General features: G+C 37.3%; 1 protein-coding gene across 1 annotated transcript in view; it reads right to left on the bottom strand.

Annotated features, from left to right (window-relative positions):
- Positions 1–1,461: 1,461 nt before the first annotated feature.
- The window catches only part of LOC124381478 (RAS guanyl-releasing protein 2-like), a 41,916-nt gene continuing 20,720 nt past the window's right edge, over positions 1,462–22,657 (bottom strand). The window contains exons 4-17 of the mRNA XM_046843169.1: positions 21,168–21,224; positions 20,366–20,497; positions 20,087–20,237; positions 19,332–19,505; positions 15,234–15,350; positions 13,746–14,027; positions 10,391–10,471; positions 10,175–10,297; positions 9,485–9,600; positions 8,011–8,152; positions 6,313–6,349; positions 4,578–4,736; positions 2,886–2,949; positions 1,462–1,839 (exon numbers count right to left, since the gene is read on the bottom strand). Of these exons, the coding sequence (XP_046699125.1) occupies positions 2,891–2,949; positions 4,578–4,736; positions 6,313–6,349; positions 8,011–8,152; positions 9,485–9,600; positions 10,175–10,297; positions 10,391–10,471; positions 13,746–14,027; positions 15,234–15,350; positions 19,332–19,505; positions 20,087–20,237; positions 20,366–20,497; positions 21,168–21,224 (1,630 nt within the window). The 3' untranslated portion in view covers positions 1,462–1,839; positions 2,886–2,890. The remainder of the gene's footprint in view (positions 1,840–2,885; positions 2,950–4,577; positions 4,737–6,312; positions 6,350–8,010; positions 8,153–9,484; positions 9,601–10,174; positions 10,298–10,390; positions 10,472–13,745; positions 14,028–15,233; positions 15,351–19,331; positions 19,506–20,086; positions 20,238–20,365; positions 20,498–21,167; positions 21,225–22,657) is intronic.

Below are 22,657 nucleotides of genomic sequence, written 5' to 3'. Positions count from 1 at the left end.
GTGTTGAAATTGTCAATATGCATTATGATGCAATTAACCAAGTGTTTGTGTACTGAACAACCTTTATATAAAAAAAATTATTAACTCGTCTTTTATCGGTTTTGGGAAACACATGCATGTCCCTTTTGTGTATATGCAAAAAACATATTTTTTTTTATTATATTAAGGGAAAATATATACATGTACAAATGTTAAACTTTATTTTAATTGAAAAATCCTACCTTAGCATTACACACTCTTTACACATTTTTTCTGAACTTGCGATTCAGTTCATTCCAGAGCAGTTCAATAGGATTCAAGTGCAGTGACATGGCCATTTCATGATAAATGACACTCCTACTTGGATGTATGCTGAAGTTGGTTTCAATTAGTCGCAGTCCATGAAGGGGTGGCTATGTTGGATCAGTATTCCTTTTATCTGGAATAATTCTCTAACCTTGCTTGATCTAGATCTCCAGATGAAGCCATTAAGCTTCCACCGTCATGCTTGCCTGTGAATGTGAGACAGTCTGGTAATATATTCTCTCCTGTTCTTCATCTTACATAAGTTTTTCTGCTATAGCCAAAAATGTGAAATTTGGTTTCATCTGTCCACAGAACTTTCCTTCAGTCAGTCACTGTCCAATACTTGTGTGTTTGTCTTTTACTTTACCTAGTTTGTTGCATATAAACAAAAGGAATATGCATGAGTTTTTCCAAACTTTTGACAGGTACTGTACATTAACATGATTACATCATCAAGCATTTGTTCACAGCATATCATTAAAACCATATGAGGCAATTCTATATTTGAATAAAATGCTTATAAGTAAAGATAAAAGCATTATGAATATTTATGAATGTCCTTTGTGAAATGTGTTTCATGTTTTCTCTTGGATATTCTGGATATACTGTGCATACAGAGCAGGGACAGTTGGAGACTTATTGTAAATAAAAAAAACACATGGCTACCATTCCATACTTCAGTACTTTCTGACAAGAATGTATAATTTTTGTTGTTGTTGTTGATGTTGTTCCAAGTTTATAATACATTTATTAACTGCAATTCTTATTAAACAATCACCAATAATGAAGAAATTGAGCTTCAGATTGCATTATGTTTAGTTGTGGATAAACAATTTATATTAGAAATGTAAAAACAAATGCAGTTCTCATGATGCACTATAAAAACATTGGCTAATTTTTGTATTAGTGTTACAATGTGAGAGCTATAAGTAGCTATAGATAGTTATTTATGATGTGCATAGTGGATGGATGCATTATAATATGATATGAATGTGTTATGTTCACTATTAATATGATCCTCACAGAAAGTGTGTGTGTGTGTGTGTGTGTGTGTGTAAAATCTGTAACAGGATTTGTTTTTCATATTAGTCTCACTGATCACTAAAATATTACTTTTAAACCATATATATATATATATATATATATATATATATATATATATATATATATATATATATATATATATATAAACATGAACACTACTGACAAATAGATAATACATATAAAAATATCACATTCAAGAAATAAAAACAAGATTATGTAGAGGAACAAGTGCTTAATCTGCTTTGCACTTGCAGCTCTCATCCACAAGATGGAAGCATGCTGACATATTAGTCCTGGAGCTGCGCCTGGGCACAATCTATTCCGAGTAGTAAAAATCGCATGACGACATCTGATTTAGGCTACTAACAGACCAGTGTTGTTGGAAGAGGTGCCATTTATACTCATCGCCTTCAAGCTTTTTTCTCTCTGTATGATTAGGATTACAGCTGAGCTGAGCTGAGGTGAGTGGACAGCAGGATGTTTTCCAAGTGTTAATCTTCTGCCAGGGACCTGAGAGCCATGAACCATAATGATGCAAACAAGAAGTGCATTTTTAATCAGACTAGAGGTGTAGGACAACAAATAAGCAAAGGATTTAAAAAAACTATTTGTGTAAAAACACAGACCATACTGGCAATGCTTTCAGTACCTTTAAGACTTCTTTTTGAAGTAATGAATGAAGTGCACAAACTATGTACTTAAGTTAAAGTAGAAATACTCCAGTAATAGTAAAAGTGCTCCATTTTAACTTTCACTTAAGTAAAAATACAAGTGTTTGCCTTTAAATGTTCTTGAGTATCCAAAGTTATTATGACTATAATGTTCCTATTATCATTTTTGTCACATGACTCTTTGCTGAATCAACTCAGTTTATGTAAAAAGACTCTTATGTTACTCTCAGCACACCGATTTATTATTTTCTAATGTTACTTTCAGCACACCGATCTATTAATATAATGATATTATTGATTCAAACACTGATCGATATCTATTAAAATGTTCATGAGCCTAAAACTTTCTCAGGAGTTTCTTCCATCAAAATGTCTGATTTCGCAAAATGTAAAGTGTCCTGGTAGGGAAGTACAGCATGGCGTACTCATTTCTCTAATGCCAATCACAGCAACATTTACTAATCATGGATGTCTCTGGAGTTCATGGATGCAGAAGAGGGTAAACTCTTTCAAAGGTGTTGCATGAGTAGCAGTTCACAAGAACTTCATATCAGTGAAAGGAAGTTATATCAAAGGAAGCATGGGATAGCCTTCACTTAGCCCATTTAGTAGGTCATATAATAGGAAAGAGATGGGGCTTGGTGTTAACTGCCAGGTGACCAAATTGGAAAAACAACAGAAAAAAAGCCAAACACTTCCATTTCAGGCCACGCCTACTTTAGGTTGAAATTCAAATACAGAACATAATACAAATAGTGGCATTATTATAGTGGCATTATAGTGGCCTTACACACCTAATATATACTCAAATTGTATTTAAACAAAAACATCCGATAATTTATTATAATACCACTGAAATAGAGTTAATAAGTAAATCTCTGATACCTGTATTAAAGGTGGGCTTCAAACACTGCCTCCCTCAGTGCCTCCTGGTCCTCCTCTGCAATCACTAAAGAGAGAGCACAGATGAAGTAAAAAAAATAAAAATAAACAAAAATTTTTTCCACACTGGTGATGTTTTCCAGTTTTGTGTTGAGCTACAACACTAATTTGACATAATGCTAGTCTGATGAGCGGGAGTTGGAAATAGAAAGATGATCGTGCGACGTGCCAGACGAGTCTAGCTGACACTTGGTGAGACAGAACTTATTGGAGACAATTTATAGACGCGCACAAACACACACACACACACACACACACACACACACACACACACACACACACACACATATATATATATATATATATATATATATATATATATATATATATATATATATATTTAAGCCTCATACAAGGATGAGGAAGCAATTAACCTGGCTGACTCACCTCTGTCTTGACAGCTCCTATAGAGGTGTGTGTGTGTGTGTGTGTGTGTGTGTGTGTGTGTGTGTGTGTGTGTGTGCAAACAACTGTCACTGCCTAATATGTAGAGTAATATTTGCCTTGCAAATCACCCGTCTGATCCTCTGTCCGCCTGAACGTTTTATTTTGATTTATTTCCAATTGAAATGTTTGTTTGGCATATGGTGAACCCTTTAAACACTGTGCTTGAATTTCAAGTATTTAAATACTTTCTGTGATTTTTGTACAGAGATTTAGATTGACTGAGGTCAGTCCAACACAAAACAAGACAACAAATTGGCAAATAAAACCCAGGTGAAAAATATCTATCCAATTTTAGCAAATTACTCACTTGTCTTATGTACGTGTGGAAGATTTAAAAAAGTCACAGCCAAAAATTTCTGTATGCATGTTCTCCAAGTTGAACTACAACAACTTCATGAACAAAAATGTTAAACGAACCGAAGCACCTTGTGAATTTAAAAATGTCTACTTTGGGGCATAAAGTAGGAAGGCTTAAAAATGTGTTTTTCAAGTCAAGACAAAACGAATGTTATAGTAAATAAGTTGACAGTTAGACACATTACATTATTTGTTTAATTGGAAGCTATAGACACAAGTTAACAGCAGTTATGAATCAACCTTTACCTTCCTTGAGGAAAACAAATTTCGAATAATTAGTATGTTATGTAAGTTTCAACCACAAGGCTAATGAAAGAATTTTTTGCCATTATTGGAAAACTTCGCTCGACACTTTACAAATTTTTACTTTACGGACATTCGTTTTACGAACTTTTGTGTATACAAACAAACCTGTCCTCAAAGTGAGATTAGTTCGGAGTCTAAAAAATTCATAACGGAGGAGAGACGCCGCTAACTAGTTGTCGACCATAACGATTCTACATGATGCACACTGGACTCGAGTGAAAAAAATATTTACGTAAATTTCTTTAATAATTTTTTTATTACTCAATAAAAGATATTCTATACAGTATTCTGATTATTTTGATTTATTTTTGTATATTTTATTGTTTATTTAATAGTATTTATAGCTTTTACATCATTAGGAGATATACGTAGTCAATAACGAACACAGTAACAATTTACGAACAAATTCATGCTACGAACAGTCGTTCGTAACGTAACTCGTTCGTAAGGTGATAAGCATCTGTATACTGTATAGACTGTATGTGCACATCTGTACAGTATGTGTGCATGTGGGGATGTGCATACCTGTGTCCTGGAGATTAGAGTGCGAGTTAGATGGAGGCGGAAAGCTGTAAGAGCGAGCTTGAAGGGCGGGCGGAGTCTCGTGACTGATGCTCTTCGCCCGTTTGCGACACTCCACCGCTAGCCGTGAACGACATGCCTTATGACAGTTCACACCACACACTGGGAGAAAAGGCGAAAGAAGAAACAAGGGATGGGGTAAGTCAGGAACGAGAATAAAGGTAAGGTGAAAAATGAAGCAACAGAAGAGATCGAGGGAGGAGAAGAGGAACTGAGGAATGGGCTAACAAGAGTGGCAAAAGTGCATCAGGACTGGGGAAAGGAATGTGCTTTCACACGCCACACACACACACACACACACACAACACGCCTAACGTGATGGATACCAGCATGAGCCTGGAGATGGAGGGACAGTCTGATACAACGATAGAGAAATAGAGAAAAATGAGGACAGGACAGAAAACTGTAGGTGTGAGAGCGTGACAGGAATAGAGAGCAGAGATATCCGTATAAGTGACCTAGATAGTATGCATAACTCAAGCAGGAAAAAAAATAAAAAATAAGGAAACACGTATTGTGTTTTTTTTATGAGGATTTAGGAATGCTGAAATTAGAAACTAGTCACCCTGATTATCATTATCCTCAAAAGAGCTCGCCCATGAACTGATACTGATAATGAGGTTGGATCGAACTTGCTGATGACTAATTAATTACCTATTAAATGGATAATGGATATAAAAAACAAAAACATAACACTCCATGTTAAATAGTACTGAACTTTATTACAAAAATAAAAAAAAAATTCTGAATCATGAAAATGAGCTAAGTGAAATAAATAAAATAATTAATAAATATAATTATATTAATAATACATGATTAATAATAAATATAACATAATATAGCACTCTCTGTTGCCTCTAGAGGCCGCTCTAATAATGACAGCGAACCGAAAGTCAGAAAAAACGGATTGGTATAGATTTTTGCCGATAGTTAAAGTAATTAACTGCTGATGCCGACCTCTTATCCTTAGCCTGATTATCGTTTCGATTTTGATTGGTCAAAACATGTTGAATAGGTTGCAATTCAAATTTTATGTACGTTTATTTAAAAATGTTCCCGTTCTAATTTCTTACCAGTTTTATAGTCAAACTCATTCACATGGACATGTGTAGCAGATAAAATTTTAGCAAATAAACCTAGTATAAGGAGATGTTTGCTTAGTGTTTTTGGAAAAAGGTTTGCAGTGTCAGAACTTTTCTAGTAGTATTTAAGCTTTCTGGCATTTGAAAAGACTATGATATAGGGCGTGGCAGATTAGCAATTTTTGGTAGCAATCTTCACTTCACCATATCCTGGTGCTTATAGCTGCTGCGATGTAAGTGATAAGAAGAACTTGATTTGTAGATGTTCTGCACATTCTATATAAATTGGCTGCATTTTCTGTAGATATATAGATGATATAGTATACTGTCCTGTCCCGTTTGTTTGGCAAATGGTTTCTAATTTGCACAGAACCTTCTTCTGTTTTAGAAAATCACAAACGTCCTGCATTTTACGAGAATAAACCAGGCTTAAGTGCAGATAATGGGAGAGCATGGTAGTGCAGGTACACAAAAACTCATTCACACAGACACGTGCATACACTTTTTAGTATTTGTATAATTCAGGAAGTAACAGCTCCGATAGAAACCTATATAAACAGCTATTCTTTTACATTGTCTCCTGTGATAGTTCTTACCTTTGCATTTGTATCCTTGCTTATAAAAGCCCCATATCTAAAACAAAAAAAACTGTGTTAATTATTTTTGAAAATACACCAAACAAGAACAGTGATGGATGAATGGAAAGAAAAACAGAAAAGCAACAAACAGATAAAGAAAAGGAAAGGGGGGAGTCAGGATCAAGAGAGATGCATTCACATCATGGTGTAGGAACAATACATGAAAGGATCGTCCAGACCATCACACACATGCATACAAGGCAATATCTGAGGGTCCAGAACACAAGCGCACACACAAAACACACTGACACAGTGAATGTATACAAACGATCGCCCTCGCTTTTTTTAAAATCACACAAAAAACATTCAGGGTGGTGCAATACAAAGCAACACAAACACACAACATTGTCAAGATCTCACTGTAGAATCACTTGTGCATCTCTCACTAAACAGATCTACGAAATACAGTTATGTGTGCACAAAAAACCTGAAAAAACATATATGGTGAAGTGTGGTGAATTTAGGCCAATGGGTTTTGTCTATACACACTGACCTATGTGCATGCACACACAGACTCAGACACAGACACACACACACACACACACACACACACACACAGTGTAGAATGAGCAGCTGAGTGGCAGAATGTGTGGAGGAGTTTGGATTCTGTATTTGGAGCTTTGTCAAATACATGGTGTAAAAAAAAGGAAAAAAGAATTCCCAAGAAAGATAGAGAAAGAAATAGCCTGATATTTCGGAGACTCCTTTATATCTTGGTTTTATACAAAGTATATATACATACCAATTTACATACAAAACAAACAATATAGGTCATTTCCAAAACCAATCGTACCCTTCATTTAAATGATCACAAATTAGTAGATTAATTAAGATGAATTTTACATTTATAAAATGATGACTGGAGCCTAAACGTATAAGAACGCATTATAAATTTCCTACCATGTTTTTCTTTTGTCGTTGATTTGAAATTAAATGATTGTAAGGCGTACAAAATAAATTAAGTGAAGCCTTCCCTGTAGAGAATAACAGCACTGAGATTATAAGGTCTAAAACCAGAAAGAAAGCTTTTCCTTTATATTCTGAGGTTCGTAAATGTGGTATTTTTGCTTCAGTTCAGACCACAGTATAGTAATAGTGACAAGTAAATTTGATCATTGTTAAGAGGAATACAGGTAGTCTCCTACTTACGATGGAGATACGTTACGTCGACCCCATCGTAAGTCAAAAATATCGTAAGTTGAAGATGTTACTATGACTGTGACAGTCTTTTCTGCTTAACGCATACTTGGGCGCTTGGAAGACATGCTTTTATCACTAAAATTGCTGTTTAAAACCGTTTGAAACAGAAAAATACACACTGAGACAAATTTACTCTGTCGACCGCTAGCGAGAGCAGGGCATCTCACAGAGCGAGAGATACGCTTATCGTACATGGTACGCTGCTGCCTGTTGCGCGGAATTTTAAATATTTGTACAATTTTGTCGTATCGCTATCCTGATCGTAAGATCGAAAAATCATAAGTTGAACCATCGTAACTCGGGACCATCTGTAGTCACACTTCTTGCAGATATTTAAATAATTGTGTTTTTTTTTCTCCATTTACTTGAAGGGTACCAGTAATTGATTGGATCTGGTAAGAAATATGTTTTCCAATCTATTTCTCCATCCATCTCGCTAGAGCAATAGATACTCACAAATCCGGCGCAGTGTTCGCAGAAGGTGGGCTTAACATAAGTGGTCTCGGTGAACGTGTGTATGAAGCCCATCTTACAGTTCAGCAGTGAACTGGCCTTCATAAAGTAATCTATCATCTCCTCCCTGCTGATCTTGCCATCCCTGATGGCGAAAGAGGGGAGAGAGAGAGAGAGAGAGAGAGAGAGAGAGAGAGAGAGAGAGAGAGAAATGTGCTGGGTTAACAGTGTACAAGAGAAACAGGATGTTTAAATGGAAAATAATTGAACTGCAAAAGGAAAAGGAGTGACTGGAAAAAGAACAAAAGAAAAAAAAAAAGAAAAATAGTCAGGAGTCCTGATAGTAAATCACTATGGATGGAATGTACAATAGTTGTGCAAAACAGTGAGTTGCCTTTACGTGAACATGTGTGTGTGAAAATCATGATGACTTGGAATGAAATCATCACATTAGATAAAGACTATGATAAATCATTGTATCATTTAGAGCCAACAAACCTAGAAATGAACATTTGACCATTTTCAGGTTTATGGAAAGTATGGAATAGTATAAAGATAATTGCTCAGGAACTTTGACACCTGCACCACTTAAAAACATCTCGGTTTTCCAAACAGAAAGTGGTGGTGCAATCAGCTGAGCATAGTACCATCAGCAATGTGCTGCCTAACCTGCAGTCTATCTAAATCTAAATTGGACTCTCAACCTAAAGAACATCAAAAACTAAGAATACAGCCTAGAATCATAATCACAATATCCACTAACTCAACCTGGTTTTTTGCACACATACTGTACAACTATTGCAAAAAGAATGTTTACCTCTTGCATATCTGCACTTGATTAGGTAATTGTCACACTCTTCTGACTAAGAAATGTAAAATCCAGCTTTGCATTTATGTTCTAATAAATCTTTAATCCAAATAAGATTTTATTACATTTTAGCTTCAATTTTATTGCACTTATTTAAATTTTTATTTCTACTTTTTAACTTTTTTTTTTTTCATATAAATATTCATGTTTAAAAGTTCTTTGTGTATGTTGTGTATGAAACAAATTGCATTTTACTTGGATATAATCAGCAATGCAATAAGGAGCTGCTTCATGGCACTGGCAATCAAGAGCATACACCTAAAAGTGGATTTCTAAATGCAGTATTTTTAACCTTTTAACATTAAAAGTTTTGTGTGCAATTTTTTTGTATGCTAACATCCATCACATTTATTGTACAAATAGCTTCAGATGTCAGAGATTAGACTATAATCATACATTTTCCACCCAGGTTTTGTTTATTTCTGGAGAACATATTTGTTTATTAAAAATTGCTCACACTCAGGCTAATTCTCAGACCGAACAAATCTGGTGTTTGGTCTTGCAGATTTCAATTTGTTTCCCACTGATACATCAAGCCAAGCATTCTAATGGTACTTGAATTTTAAAGTTCAGCACTTCACGTCTAAAGGTCAGTGTTTCCAAACTCACTGGTTTGTATCTAGCTCTCCAAACTTGCTGAGATAGGGGAAATTGTTCCTGATGCTCTCAAACTCCTCACGGGAAATATAGCCGTCTCCATCGGTGTCGAAATTCTTGAAGACAGACTGCAACCGTGGAAACAAGACAGATTATTCTCGCTCTGAAACAGTCATTAGTTTACTGTGAGATGATTTGATTTACTGAAAATTGTAAGCATTTTGAGAAGGATAAAAAGAAAGATGTTAAATGCAAGTCCTAGCTCGATACAACAGTTCTTCCAAGTTAAATTATTATATTTTTTTTGCTTCATTGGAATTACATAAATTACGAAATAAGTTCTTCAGGAATTTTTTTTTTTTACATATAATAGTATTGAGAAAATATCAAACTTACAAATCATTTGCTGCACAACCTTGACACTAAGTTAGATAGTAATAATAGTACATTTTAACAATTTTAGCTGATATTTAAGATACAACCTGAATATGGAAATTACTCATACTTGTAATACAAGGCTTTTTCAGTGAGATGGAAGATAAACTGCCTCTCTGTGGCATATTTATCTATAAATTCTGCCATTTTAATAATGAGGTTACTGATACATTCTATATAAATGGTACATACTAATTTCACTCTATAAAATAAGAATTCAGAAGCTTAAAAACTTAAACCGTCCTTTAAAAAAAAAAAAGTTCATACTTCAACCATCTTCTCAATGTGTTTGGTGATGATGGCAGGATCTGCTTTAGGTTTCACCGACGCCGCCCACTCATCAACCATCGATGGTCGCTTATTTGCTAGGCTGGGACCAGGGTTTGAGTTCTGATCAGCCAATCACAAGCAAAGAAACGTTAAAATACTAGCGTAGTACGATGGGAAAGTGTGATAGTGGAAATGAACAGGTCCGTAACTCACAGCTGGTTTGGAGCTTCGAGGTTCCCTCTGTAGTGAGAGCTGGTATATCTCATCTTCTGTATGATACTGGTCCAGTGATACCTACTCCAAAACACACAAACATACACCACATCATTTAAAATCAAGGAACATTTACTAATACAGAGCAGCACAAGTAGTACATGTGGCTTGTGGCTTTCCCAAGGAAGAAGCAACTTGAAAAAAAAAGTCTTTGAGTCCATAATTCTTCCTACAAAACTATATTCAATTTGTATGACATTCGCTGGTACATGCCAGGATCCATTTTGATTATTCACACCGAGGCTAAATGTGCTGCTGAGACCATTTTGCACTCGAATGGGCAATTTCTCTGACTGATGAGCAATAATATCAAGCACCAAGTACTGTCTGTGCTTAGAATCTGGGTACATGTTCAGAAAAAGCACGAACCCCATTTAAGAAAACAGCTGAAGTGAGGCATTTATTTATTATTTATTTATTTATTATTTATAAAACACTGCAAAACGGAGAATAATCATTGGCATCGTGCGATCAGTAACTTGTGTGGTATCTCAGTGGTTCAGCTGTTTGACTTCTGATCAGAAGGTTGTGAGGTAAAATCCCAGCATAGCCAACCTGCAATTGCTCTTCCCCTTGAGTAAAGCTCTTAACTCTCGCTCTGGATAATGGCATCTGCCAAATAAATGTAAATATACAACCTATACGATTATACCTGTTCATTGATTCAATTCCTATAACAGCATGCTGCCCTTCATGTTCTTTTCCCTTATTTACTATAATTATAACTCACATGTAAATTTTTCTTCAATGAATATTTTTTATCTTTTTACACGTGATCCCACTGTTTCGCTGACACTGATAGCAAACCTGATTATTGCTTTTAACTCAAATATGACACAATTTATATTAGATAAATTAGCGATTAGTTCCGGTTTCCAAAGCCATAGTGTGTGATTTGTGTTTGTTCAGGAAACATGTCATCAGGGTCTCTCTAGTGTCAGTGCACAAATACTTTAGTGTGTAAACATAATTTCCTTCCAGGGAAAAATTCCTCAGCATGCTGCTGTAAACTATCAAAGGGCTTACGAGTGGGTATGTCTGAGAAATCCTCACTTACAAGTAGGAGAGTGCATTTGCTTCATTCCCTCGTCCTAATTTTTAGAATTTATGCTTGTATTGCGACTCCTCCACAGAGGAATGTCGATTTCTTAACAATGTTAAGAAATGTACAAGAAAAAATATGTTCAGGAAATATTCTAGGGTGAAAAGGTGCCATTTCGGATACATGCTCTCTTTTTTTCTATGCTTTTCTGTTTTTCTATGCTTATAACTCACTCTCACTCTAAATTACACTTGAAAGAAAAAATCTCACTCCTCAAACACACACACACACACACACACACACACATTGTTTTTTATTTGTGCCTCAACAAAAAAACAAAATAAAATGTATTATTATTCAAAAGAAGTGTTTTGTCCCCTATTCATCCAAATAGCTACTGCCAGGATAATCAATAAACACCTGCAAAATGAAAGGAATTATTCATTTACATGTTATAAAACAGCTTTGTTTCAAATTCAGGGCTGCCAGAATACTTCAGTTAGAAAGTACAATAAATATGCTTATAATGTGGAGATGTTTATATATATATATATATATATATATATATATATATATATATATATATATATATATATATATATATATACACACTGTATATTATTTTTTATATATTTAATACAACTTGTATACAACTTACTTCTTTTTTGCCTTATATAATGCAGATTAAAAAGTAAAACATTTTGTAAAACTGGAGTCAATCTTTATTGATTCGATTTAAGTTTGGTTTTAAACCTCTGGTAAGCGTGGTCTAAGAGATTGTGTTATGTGGTTCTTCCCAAAACTGTTACCAAAAGGATGAAGGCACACAATAGTATAGTATGTATTTGGATAGCGGTAGCGATTTTCCCTTGAATTGGAGAACACAACCTGTTACAGCATGACAAAGTTTACACGGGTTACAGTGGAAGATCTTGAGTGTCCTGCTTGAGAGCTCTGACCCAAAACAAAACTGAGTGCACCCCAGGCCTCCTAACACACATACATCAGTACCTGACTTTACTAACACCCTTGTGACTGAATGAGCACAAATCTTAATAACTATACTTTAAAGTGCAACATCTTCCCAGAAGAGTGGAGGTTATTATAACAGCAAATGGGGATTCAATCTGAAAGAGGATGTCAAAAAGCGCATACAAGTCTTATAGTAAGATGTCCACAAACTATTTCCATATATTATATATATTATTTCTTATATTACATTTGTAGCCCCACAATAATTATGTAAGTTGTATAGACTTTTGGCCAAAATATACTGTTTAACTTTTCCTAGCTGAAAAATAAACAACCAAACACATTTCTACTCCTCTATATAAAATACATTTAATGCAGTCTGTGGGTTATATATCAATACTATTAACACATCCAAACTGCATTAAAACATATCACAATACCAACAATATCTCAGAAAAGCGTATCATGACATCATTTATCACAGGCAGTGGTGGTCCAGTGGTTAAGGCTCTGGGTTACTGCTCATAAGGTCAGGGGTTCAAGCCCCAGCACTGCCAAGCTGCCACTGTTGAGCCCTTGAGCAAGGCACTTAGCCCTATCAGCTCCAGGGGCGCCGTACCATGGCTGACCCTGCGCTCTGACCCCAGCTTCCAGATGAGTTGGGATATGCGAAAACCAAGAAACTTCCCCACTGTGGGATGAATAAAGGTATATCTTATCAACAATATATGTTTGTATTACCCAGCCCTACTCTATTTCCAATGTATTCTATTCTAGGATTTCCAGAACAGAATTCCCAGAAGTACACATAGCACTTTCCTATGTATGAGAAAGACAAGAATGTAACTCAGTGCACATTTTCCAAGCATATGTTGGTACCACTTGTAGAGGTTGAAGAAACAAGGCTATCTGTTTAATTACTAAAAGATTCAAACGTAGACACAGACAAAACTTTCATGTAAACAAACAAGCAGTATTGCTGAAGCATCTGTCGCAACCATATGTAGCGTTATCCCATACTAACACACAATACAATCTGCAAACATACACACAATCCCAAATTGCAACACACTGAAACACGTGCAATACAGACAGATGTATGTAACAAACAGGTGAAGAAATGGTATATGGTAGCTTTATTGCTTACTTTATATAGTATTAGGTAGTTATCTGATTGGGATATGTAGATATTCTGGGAACATACAATGCGATCAAATTACTTGACCAGTTTTTAAAAAAGCACACAAATACAGACACACACAGAGACACACAGAGTCCTACCGTGAGAAGGTTAAGCAGGTCTGTGCTGGCGTCTATATTGGGTGACATGGTCTGGACCAGTGCCAGCTCATGCAGTATGGAGTACAGCTGTTGTGTCTTGGTCAGATTAACACGCGTTTTCTCATCATCTGCCCAATCTGGCAGAGCCACATGCACCGCGATCAGATCCTTCAGATGAACTCCCAGGATCGGGAACCGAAAACCCAAACACTCAGAAAAACGCCGCCGGTACTGACTGTAGTTCCCGCTTGATGTCACCAGATCCAGCAGACTGTTAAAGATCTGGAGCATTCGGAAAAGAAAAGCAGGAAATTATGACATTACAATTCTTTAATGAAGGACATGAAAAGGAAAAAGGAGGGAAAATAGAAAGATAGAATAATGTAAGGAAGAAAATATGGCAAATGTACGAAAGAAGGGAGGAAGAGAAAAAGAAAGGAAGACAGTAAGTTAAGAGAGAAATGCAGAATTGGTAGAAGAAGGAAGCATGCATTGAGAGTGACTTTTCTTGTATAAATGTGTAAATATACGACAGACTGGTTCAAGGTAGAGGTTGGACTGCATCAAGGATCAGCTCTGAGCCCTTTCCTGTTTGCAGTGGTGATGGTCAGGTTGACAGACAATGTCAGACAGGAGTCTCCGTGGACTATGATGTTTTGCGGATGATATTGTAATTTGTGGTGAGAGTAGGGAGCAGGTTAAGAAGAGCTTGGCGAGGTGGAGGTATGTGCTGGAGAGAAGGGGAATGAAAGTCAGTAGGAGTAAGACAGAGTACATGTGTGTGAAGGCAGTGGAGTGGTGCAGTTGCAGGGAGAAGAGGTGGAGAAGGTGGAGGAGTTCAGGTACCTGAGGTACAGTGCAAAGTAATGGAGAGTGTTTAGAGAAGTAAAGAAAAGAGTGCAGGCAGGGTGGAGTGGGTGGAGAAGAGTGATAGCAGGAGTGATTTGTGATAGAAGAGTATCTGCAACAGTGAAAGGAAAAGTTTGGTGAGACCTGCGATGTTGTATGGTTTAGAGACAGTGGCAGTGAGTAAAAGACAGGAGGTTGAGCTGGAGGTAGCAGAGCTGAAGACGTGGTGAATATTGTTTGGAAGTGACGAGGATGGACAGAATTAGAAGCGAGTTTATTAGATGGACAGTGCATGCAGAATGTTTTGGAGACAAGGTGAGGAAGGTGAGATTGAGATGGTTTGGACATGTGCAGAGGAGGTACATGGGGTATATCGGTAGGAGAATGCTGAGGATGGAGCCACCAGGAAGGAGGAAAAAAGGAAGACCAAGGAGGAGGTTCATGGATGTGGTGAGGGAAGACATGCAGGTAGTTGGTTTGAAAGAGGCAGATGTAGAGGACAGGGTATGGAGACGGATAATCCGCTGTGGCAACCCCTAATGGGAGAAGCCGAAACAAAAAGCAACTGGAGAATGTGCAAGTTATTATGAGTTATTATAAGTATGGTGATGATGAGTACTGTGTCTATGTGCATAGTACCTTGTTGGTGTCATTACTGATGTGGGCCTGTGTGTCTTTAAGCCTGGAGATGGAGCTGTTACTGAGGCCTCCAACCACTGCCATGAGAGTGTTAAAGTTCTGCAGCTGCAACAGTTTCTAAACAGAAAGGAGAATCTTGTAAACAAAATATTATTCACAGTTACAGTGATCTATGTGACAACATCGGGTTGAAAACATTTGAGCTGTATAGAGAAATAAAAGGAGAGAGAGAGAGAGAGAGAGAGAGAGAGAGAGAGAGAGAACAAGAGAAAGAGAGACAGTTAAAGCCAGCATGTGGCTGTTGAGGTATTAGCCTGGCAGGGAGAACTACGAGAGGAGGGAGACACTGATGCAGAGGAAGGAAGGATTGGGAAAGCAGATAAAGTTAGACTCTTGAAAAATGAGGACACAAACACAAAGACACACACACACACACACACACACACAGCGTGTAACATGCACTACTAATATACTAATATGGCTGCATTGTTTAATTGTTCTAGAGACTGAATGGGATGTGTACACCAGTAAGGCTTCATGAATGAGGCTCTATGGGAGACATCCTCTGCCCTTCAACCCACACTCACACATACACAGTGCACAAATCAATCCAGCTCCAGCTGCTTCAACACACACATGCACACACACAGAGTCACAAAAGCCTTTCTGTTCAAGCCACATTTTTATCTTCAGTGCATCCATTAAATCAAACAAACCACGCATCAGAAAGTAAAGTGGTTAATTACATCAGCCAGGTTTATGATCGAGCCTCTTGATGTTAATGTTACTGACTCCACGTTAAAAAAACTCCACGTTATCAAAGAAGGGATACTGTGAGAAACGATGAGGGATCAGGAAGAAAATGAGTGGGGGGTAAGTGCATCCCAGAGAGCTACTACTCCAGGATGTCCCACAGTACGAAAAAAGGGAAACATCAGAGCTGAAGGTTTCATTCCATAAAAGTGGATTTGGACAATGTCCTGTTCTGTCCTGTTTGGACGCAGGTGCAATTCATGCGCCCGGCTGTGAGATGTGAACTTCTCAACAAGGCTCAGGCTGTGCTGCTCCGTGACAGAGTGAGTAACATTAATAAATGATGACTTTGTAAAGATAAAGGAGCTGCATGCACAATTGCAGGCTCATGAGAAATTGGTGAATTGGGTAAGCACAAAGAATTCGAGGGAAATGGAGAGAAACAGCTTTGCATCTGTTACAAAACTTTGACTTTAGAGACTCCTCTCTGAAATATTAAACAGTAATTTGTTTGTGGTTCAGCTATAAAATTCGACCTACAATAAAAGCAATTAAACATAGCATTAAAATGCAATGAAATTATTGAAACCTCTTTAAATTAAGGTGAATTTTCATCGTTTTCTTACCGTTATCTTTTTTAACCCTCTGTCCTTCTCTCTCTCTCTCTCTCTCTCTCTCTCTCTCTCTCTTTCTCCCTCTCCCTCTCTGTCTAGTCAAACATGCTCCTGAGGTACTAGTGGTCAGTGTTCCTGTCCTTTTCTTTCCTTCGGATCTGCCCAATCCATTTTTTATTATTCCCGATGCCCTACCTCTGGATGGAGTTCTCTTCAATTGGAGAGAGCAGCTGGGAATGGTTCCATCTCAACAGCCTAAAGATCCATGAAGTTACTGAGCAACTAATTAATTAATTAGTAATTAATATCAACAGTCTACTATAGTGGATCAGGACCACAGTTTGCATGAACATTTTTGTATTTAACTTTAACACAACAATTATGGACCTGCAAATGAATGAACATTCGGTACCACGCAGATAAGTCTGGTTCCTCTCAAGGTTTCCTCCTCATGCCTTCTCAGGGAGTTTTTTCTTTGCCACATTTGATACTATCTCACACATTATGGATAAACTTTTAAACAATTATAAGGAACAAACCTATAGGGACTAAACTTATACATTGTTTATACGACTTTATAACTACTTTATCTTTGTAAAGCTGCTTTGAGACAGTGTTTATTGTTAAAAGCGCTATACAAATAAAAATGAATTTAAAAGTCTCAATTCAAACATATCAGTGAATTTATAAAAATGTGCACATTTAGTTTTGAATGACACAAAAAAGGAGCCAGTTTCAACTGAAGCACTGTTTAATGAACCATATTAATACATTTGTAATTGCTAGATCTTGGTTAGCTAGAAGGTTTGGCTCAGATAATAAAATTAGGCTTCTACTTTTTTTCTGGTAATCACTATTGTACAAACACTTTTAAAATGATTCACTGCAAAGATGTCACGGCATGTTTGATGAATAAAATAAACGGAGTACTCAAAGTGTCATTCTGTGCTTTCATTTATGTGCCTGAGCTAAAAAAAAAAAAAAAGTGGAAGTGGAAAACATGCACACCAAGCACATACAGTGCCTTGCGAAAGTATTCGGCCCCCTTGAACTTTGCGACCTTTTGCCACATTTCAGGCTTCAAACATAAAGATATGAAACTGTAATTTTTTGTGAAGAATCAACAATAAGTGGGACACAATCATGAAGTGGAATGAAATTTATTGGATATTTATAACTTTTTTAACAAATAAAAAACTGAAAAATTGGCCGTGCAAAATTATTCAGCCCCTTTACTTTCAGTGCAGCAAACTCTCTCCAGAAGTTCAGTGAGGATCTCTGAATGATGTTGACCTAAATGACTAATGATGATAAATAGAATCCACCTGTGTGTAATCAAGTCTCCGTATAAATGCACCTGCACTGTGATAGTCTCAGCGGTCCGTTTAAAGCGCAGAGAGCATCATGAAGAACAAGGAACACACCAGGCAAGTCCGAAATACTGTTGTGGAGAAGTTTAAAGCCGGATTTGGATACAAAAAGATTTCCCAAGCTTTTAACATCCCAAGGAGCACTGTGCAAGCGATAATATTGAAATGGAAGGAGTATCAGACCACTGCAAATCTACCAAGACCTGGCCGTCCCTCTAAACTTTCAGCTCATACAAGGAGAAGACTGATCAGAGATGCAGCCAAGAGGCCCATGATCACTCTGGATGAACTGCAGAGATCTACAGGTGAGGTGGGAGACTCGGTCCATAGGACAGCAATCAGTCGTATACTGCACAAATCTGGCCTTTATGGAAGAGTGGCAAGAAGAAAGCCATTTCTTAAAGATATCCATAAAAAGTGTCGTTTAAAGTTTGCCACAAGCCACCTGGGAGACACACCAAATATGTGGAAGAAGGTGCTCTGGTCAGATGAAACCAAAATCGAACTTTTTGGCAACAATGCAAAACGTTATGTTTGGCGTAAAAGCAACACAGCTCATCACCCTGAACACACCATCCCCACTGTCAAACATGGTGGTGGCAGCATCATGGTTTGGGCCTGCTTTTCTTCAGCAGGGACAGGGAAGATGGTTAAAATTGATGGGAAGATGGATGGAGCCATATACAGGACCATTCTGGAAGAAAACCTGATGGAGTCTGCAAAAGACCTGAGCCTGGGACGGAGATTTGTCTTCCAACAAGACAATGATCCAAAACATAAAGCAAAATTTACAATGGAATAGTTCACAAATAAACATATCCAGGTGTTAGAATGGCCAAGTCAAAGTCGAGAACCTGTGGAAAGAACTGAAAACTGCTGTTCACAAATGCTCTCCATCCAACCTCACTGAGCTGGAGCTGTTTTGCAAGGAGGAATGGGCAAAAATGTCAGTCTCTCGATGTGCAAAACTGATAGAGACATACCCCAAGCGACTTACAGCTGTAATCGCAGGAAAAGGTGGCGCTACAAAGTATTAACTTAAGGGGGCTGAATAATTTTGCACGCCCAATTTTTCAGTCTTTTATTTGCTAAAAAAGTTTGAAATATCCAAGAAATTTCGTTCCACTTCATGATTGTGTCCCACTTGTTGTTGATTTTTCACAAAAAATTACAGTTTTATAGCTTTATGTTTGAAGCCTGAAATGTGGCAAAAGGTCGCAAAGTTCAAGGGGGCCGAATACTTTCGCAAGGCACTGTAGGTTTGAGCTTTATCTGCCCTTAGCAGATGCATATGGACTGAAGAGCAGTATAAGTATAGTGTTTACACTGTCGCTTATTAAGTGGCTCATAATTGGACTGACCTGTGCGACTCGTACGAAGTGTGTGATGACGGTGGCACGCTGCTGGGCTGTGGGTTTGCTGAGCACCATAAGCTGAATCCACTGGGAAACGCTGTTGAAGAGCGTGATGAAGCGCTCCAGGATTGGGTTATCCACCGTGCAGCCATGTCTCACGAAGCTGTGGTAGTCCTGGAACTAAACACATGATGCACAAGGCCAGCTTGTCATAGAGCAAATATTACAGCATGTCCTCACAGAAAGCTGTTTTAAGAACAGTCCTTTATATACATTCAGTTTTAAGGACAGTCCTTAATATACATTTATGTCTCTATGTAATCATTTAGAGCATTGACTGGAGCCTGTGATTTGCCATAAAACCAAACTAGTGTCATATCTGCACTATATTTTACCATAAGAAGGGTTGCAAATTTCCAGTAATTCTACAGAACTACACAAGTGTCCTATTTACAATAAATTGCAGCATGTTAAATAAGGGTATGGGTCCATATGTACAATAGGTGCAGTAGTAATAAGATATTGTTTATACAGTATATAGTAATATATAACATTTTAAATATTTTTTAACAAGATTGTCCCGCAATTATGTTTTTTTCAAACAACATTTAAGTTCTCCATTATAGGCTAATCTGCAATTTTGTTAATTTACAGTTTAGACTCCTGTAATTCCCATATATTCTCTTGAAAAATTTTCAAACTTGAAAATTCCCAGAGGTTTGCAACCCTAAGCGTAAGTAAACGCATTTGTGGGCACACACCAGAATTTTGCAAAAGGACTTATACTCCATGTAGGTAAGATGTTCTGCAAGCTCTGAGGCATCCAAATGTTCAAAGAGAAGAGACATCTTCCTCTTCTTTGACATGGATGGCACACGCTGGGTTACCTGACGCTTCCACTTATATGAGGGTCTGAAAAAGGAAAATGATCACATTTGAGGAAAATGTTTTTTAAAAAGCGTGTGTGTTTGTGTGTGTGTGTGTGTGTGTGTGTGTGTGTGTGTGTGTGTGTGTGTGTGTGTGTGTGCATATGCACTTACACACTCTCAACATCGATGAGCTGACTCCCCTGCTCATTGCCCTCAGTGTTTAGCTGATCCCTCAAATCTCGAATCTGTTCAGCCAAAGCCGGATTAAGGTTGAACTCGACAGGAAACTCTGAGATCCAGAACCTACAAGGAAACAAAGTGAGACAAATGATGTGCAATCTTTGATATAAGACCTACAAATGCACTAGCAGGCAACCATGGGGCCAAAGAAAGATGACTGAATGAATGGCAGGTTGTAGACAAATCATTTAAGAGAAAAAAAAACTATCAAGATGTTATCTGACCGAAATAAATGACACAACACATGCACATTCAAAGTTGAAACCGATAAACAATAGATAATGGTTGGATAGAGGTGCAGAGAGATAGAATGCAAGAGCAATAGATTTAATCATTTGCATAAGTATTCACCCCTCTTGCTGTGAAACCTCTAAAAAAGGTTCTGGTGGAACCAGCAGCCATCAGAAGTCACATAATTAGCCGTCAATCAAAATGAGAATGTCTGGCAAGGCTTTACTAGTGGCCTTGATCCAATGTGACAGAGTGTGAACCAAAAAAAATGGACTATCCTATCAGGACCCGGATGTACAGAACTAATGGAGACATAGCCTAGCTACAATCACAAACAGTGTGGAGTTAACGAGAGGGTGAATTCTTTTGCGACCAAGAAATGTCTGTATTCTAGTTTAATGAACCTACGTTTCATGAAAGTTACGCATATTGTATAAATCAAATGCCAAACACTGTAACTGTGCAAGGCACTGAGAGAAGTGTGAATAATTAGTGCACTTACTTGACTAGGTGGCAGATTTGACTCCTGAGCTCGGCAGTGCAGCTTTCCTCCTGAGACCTGATATTTAATTAAGTCTCATTAACACTCCTTTATTCACCAGGAATTAATTACTGCTCCTCCGATATCAAGATCATTGTAAGTAACTATCAGCCTTTTAAACTGGCAAAGCTGACAAAAGCCTGGATGAGGTGCTTAATAGTAGTGCAATATAATGCAAAATTATCATCCAGCCCAATATAATGATTTTCAGAACAACAGCAGCAGCAACTAAGCAAATACGTATTTTAAAGGATGTATTATTTTTCTGCCTTTGCTTTAAAGCTTCACGTTGGTTTGGGTGATATTGAAATTTCTGGATTATTCGAAAAGACTCGGGTATTGTTGAGAGATTTTTCTATGAATTTTCCTCAACTAAATAAACTCATCATTCGAAAAGTATTGTGTTGTCAGTCCTTAGCTTCAAACACTCCATTCACATCAAGGAAAAATATTTTGTCATGAAATATGAAAAAAAAATCTATAAACTGATCTTCTACTTGTTAAAAACATTTCCATAGGGTAATTGGCAATTGGCTATGGAAAACTCCCCTAAGGCTGAATGAGTATCAAAAAGTTACAATACTAATGATGCTAACTGCTGTTATTCTGACCACATGTGTTAACATGTCTGCGATTTCATCATAGACAGCCAATTAGAACAAAGGGCAAACGTTGAACTCATCATGAAACAGGGCAAAACTGCCTCGGAGACGTTTGACATGAGATACGTTTGACATATGGTGATGAGATGTTCGAGGTGTTTTGAGTGGCACGCATGCCTTAAGAGCAAAAGAACATCCCTGGGAGAGGACAAGAGATCAGAAAGACAGGTTTTCGCAATAAAGTGGATAACGTATGTAGCATTAATACAGACATAACTACATACTCCAAATGTAATCGATGGAGATTAGAATGAAACGTACTGAATGGGGAATATTGAAGGGTCAAGTCGATGCAACCTCATCATACAGTCATACAAGATTCTTTGAAAGTTTTGTGGTTTCAACTTTCTATACAGTTTCCTACCACAGTTTAAAAAAATCAGCATATAACAGTCACAAACTTCCTCTTTTAACATCCTTTGTGGTGTCCGGTGTTAAAAAAATAAAGTCTGTTTTTCTGTTGTGAAGTTTTAGTTGTGTATGAGCTTTTGTTTACACTGACATGTGCCTTTGTTTTAGGTCTCCACCCCTGTCCAGTAACTGGTTTGCTGCCAAACTGTGTTTACCTGTACTGTTGTAATCCTTATTTAGTTTGCATGTCTATATCCTTTTTTTTTTTGCCTAAGGATTAGATTGTTTGATGTTACTTAACCAGTCCAGGGTTTAACCCTCAGTACAGACATTTTGAATTGACCCTAATGAAGCTTTAAATAAACTGCTATACACCTGTACTTTAAAGCAGGGACCCCAACCACCGAGCCACCTACCAGTAACGGGCTGGTATAAAGT

This window comes from Silurus meridionalis, chromosome 28 (assembly GCF_014805685.1).
Source record: "Silurus meridionalis isolate SWU-2019-XX chromosome 28, ASM1480568v1, whole genome shotgun sequence".
Lineage (NCBI taxonomy): Eukaryota > Metazoa > Chordata > Actinopteri > Siluriformes > Siluridae > Silurus > Silurus meridionalis.
Note: the sequence above shows the minus strand (reverse complement) of the source record. Positions and strands in the feature narration are given on the sequence as shown.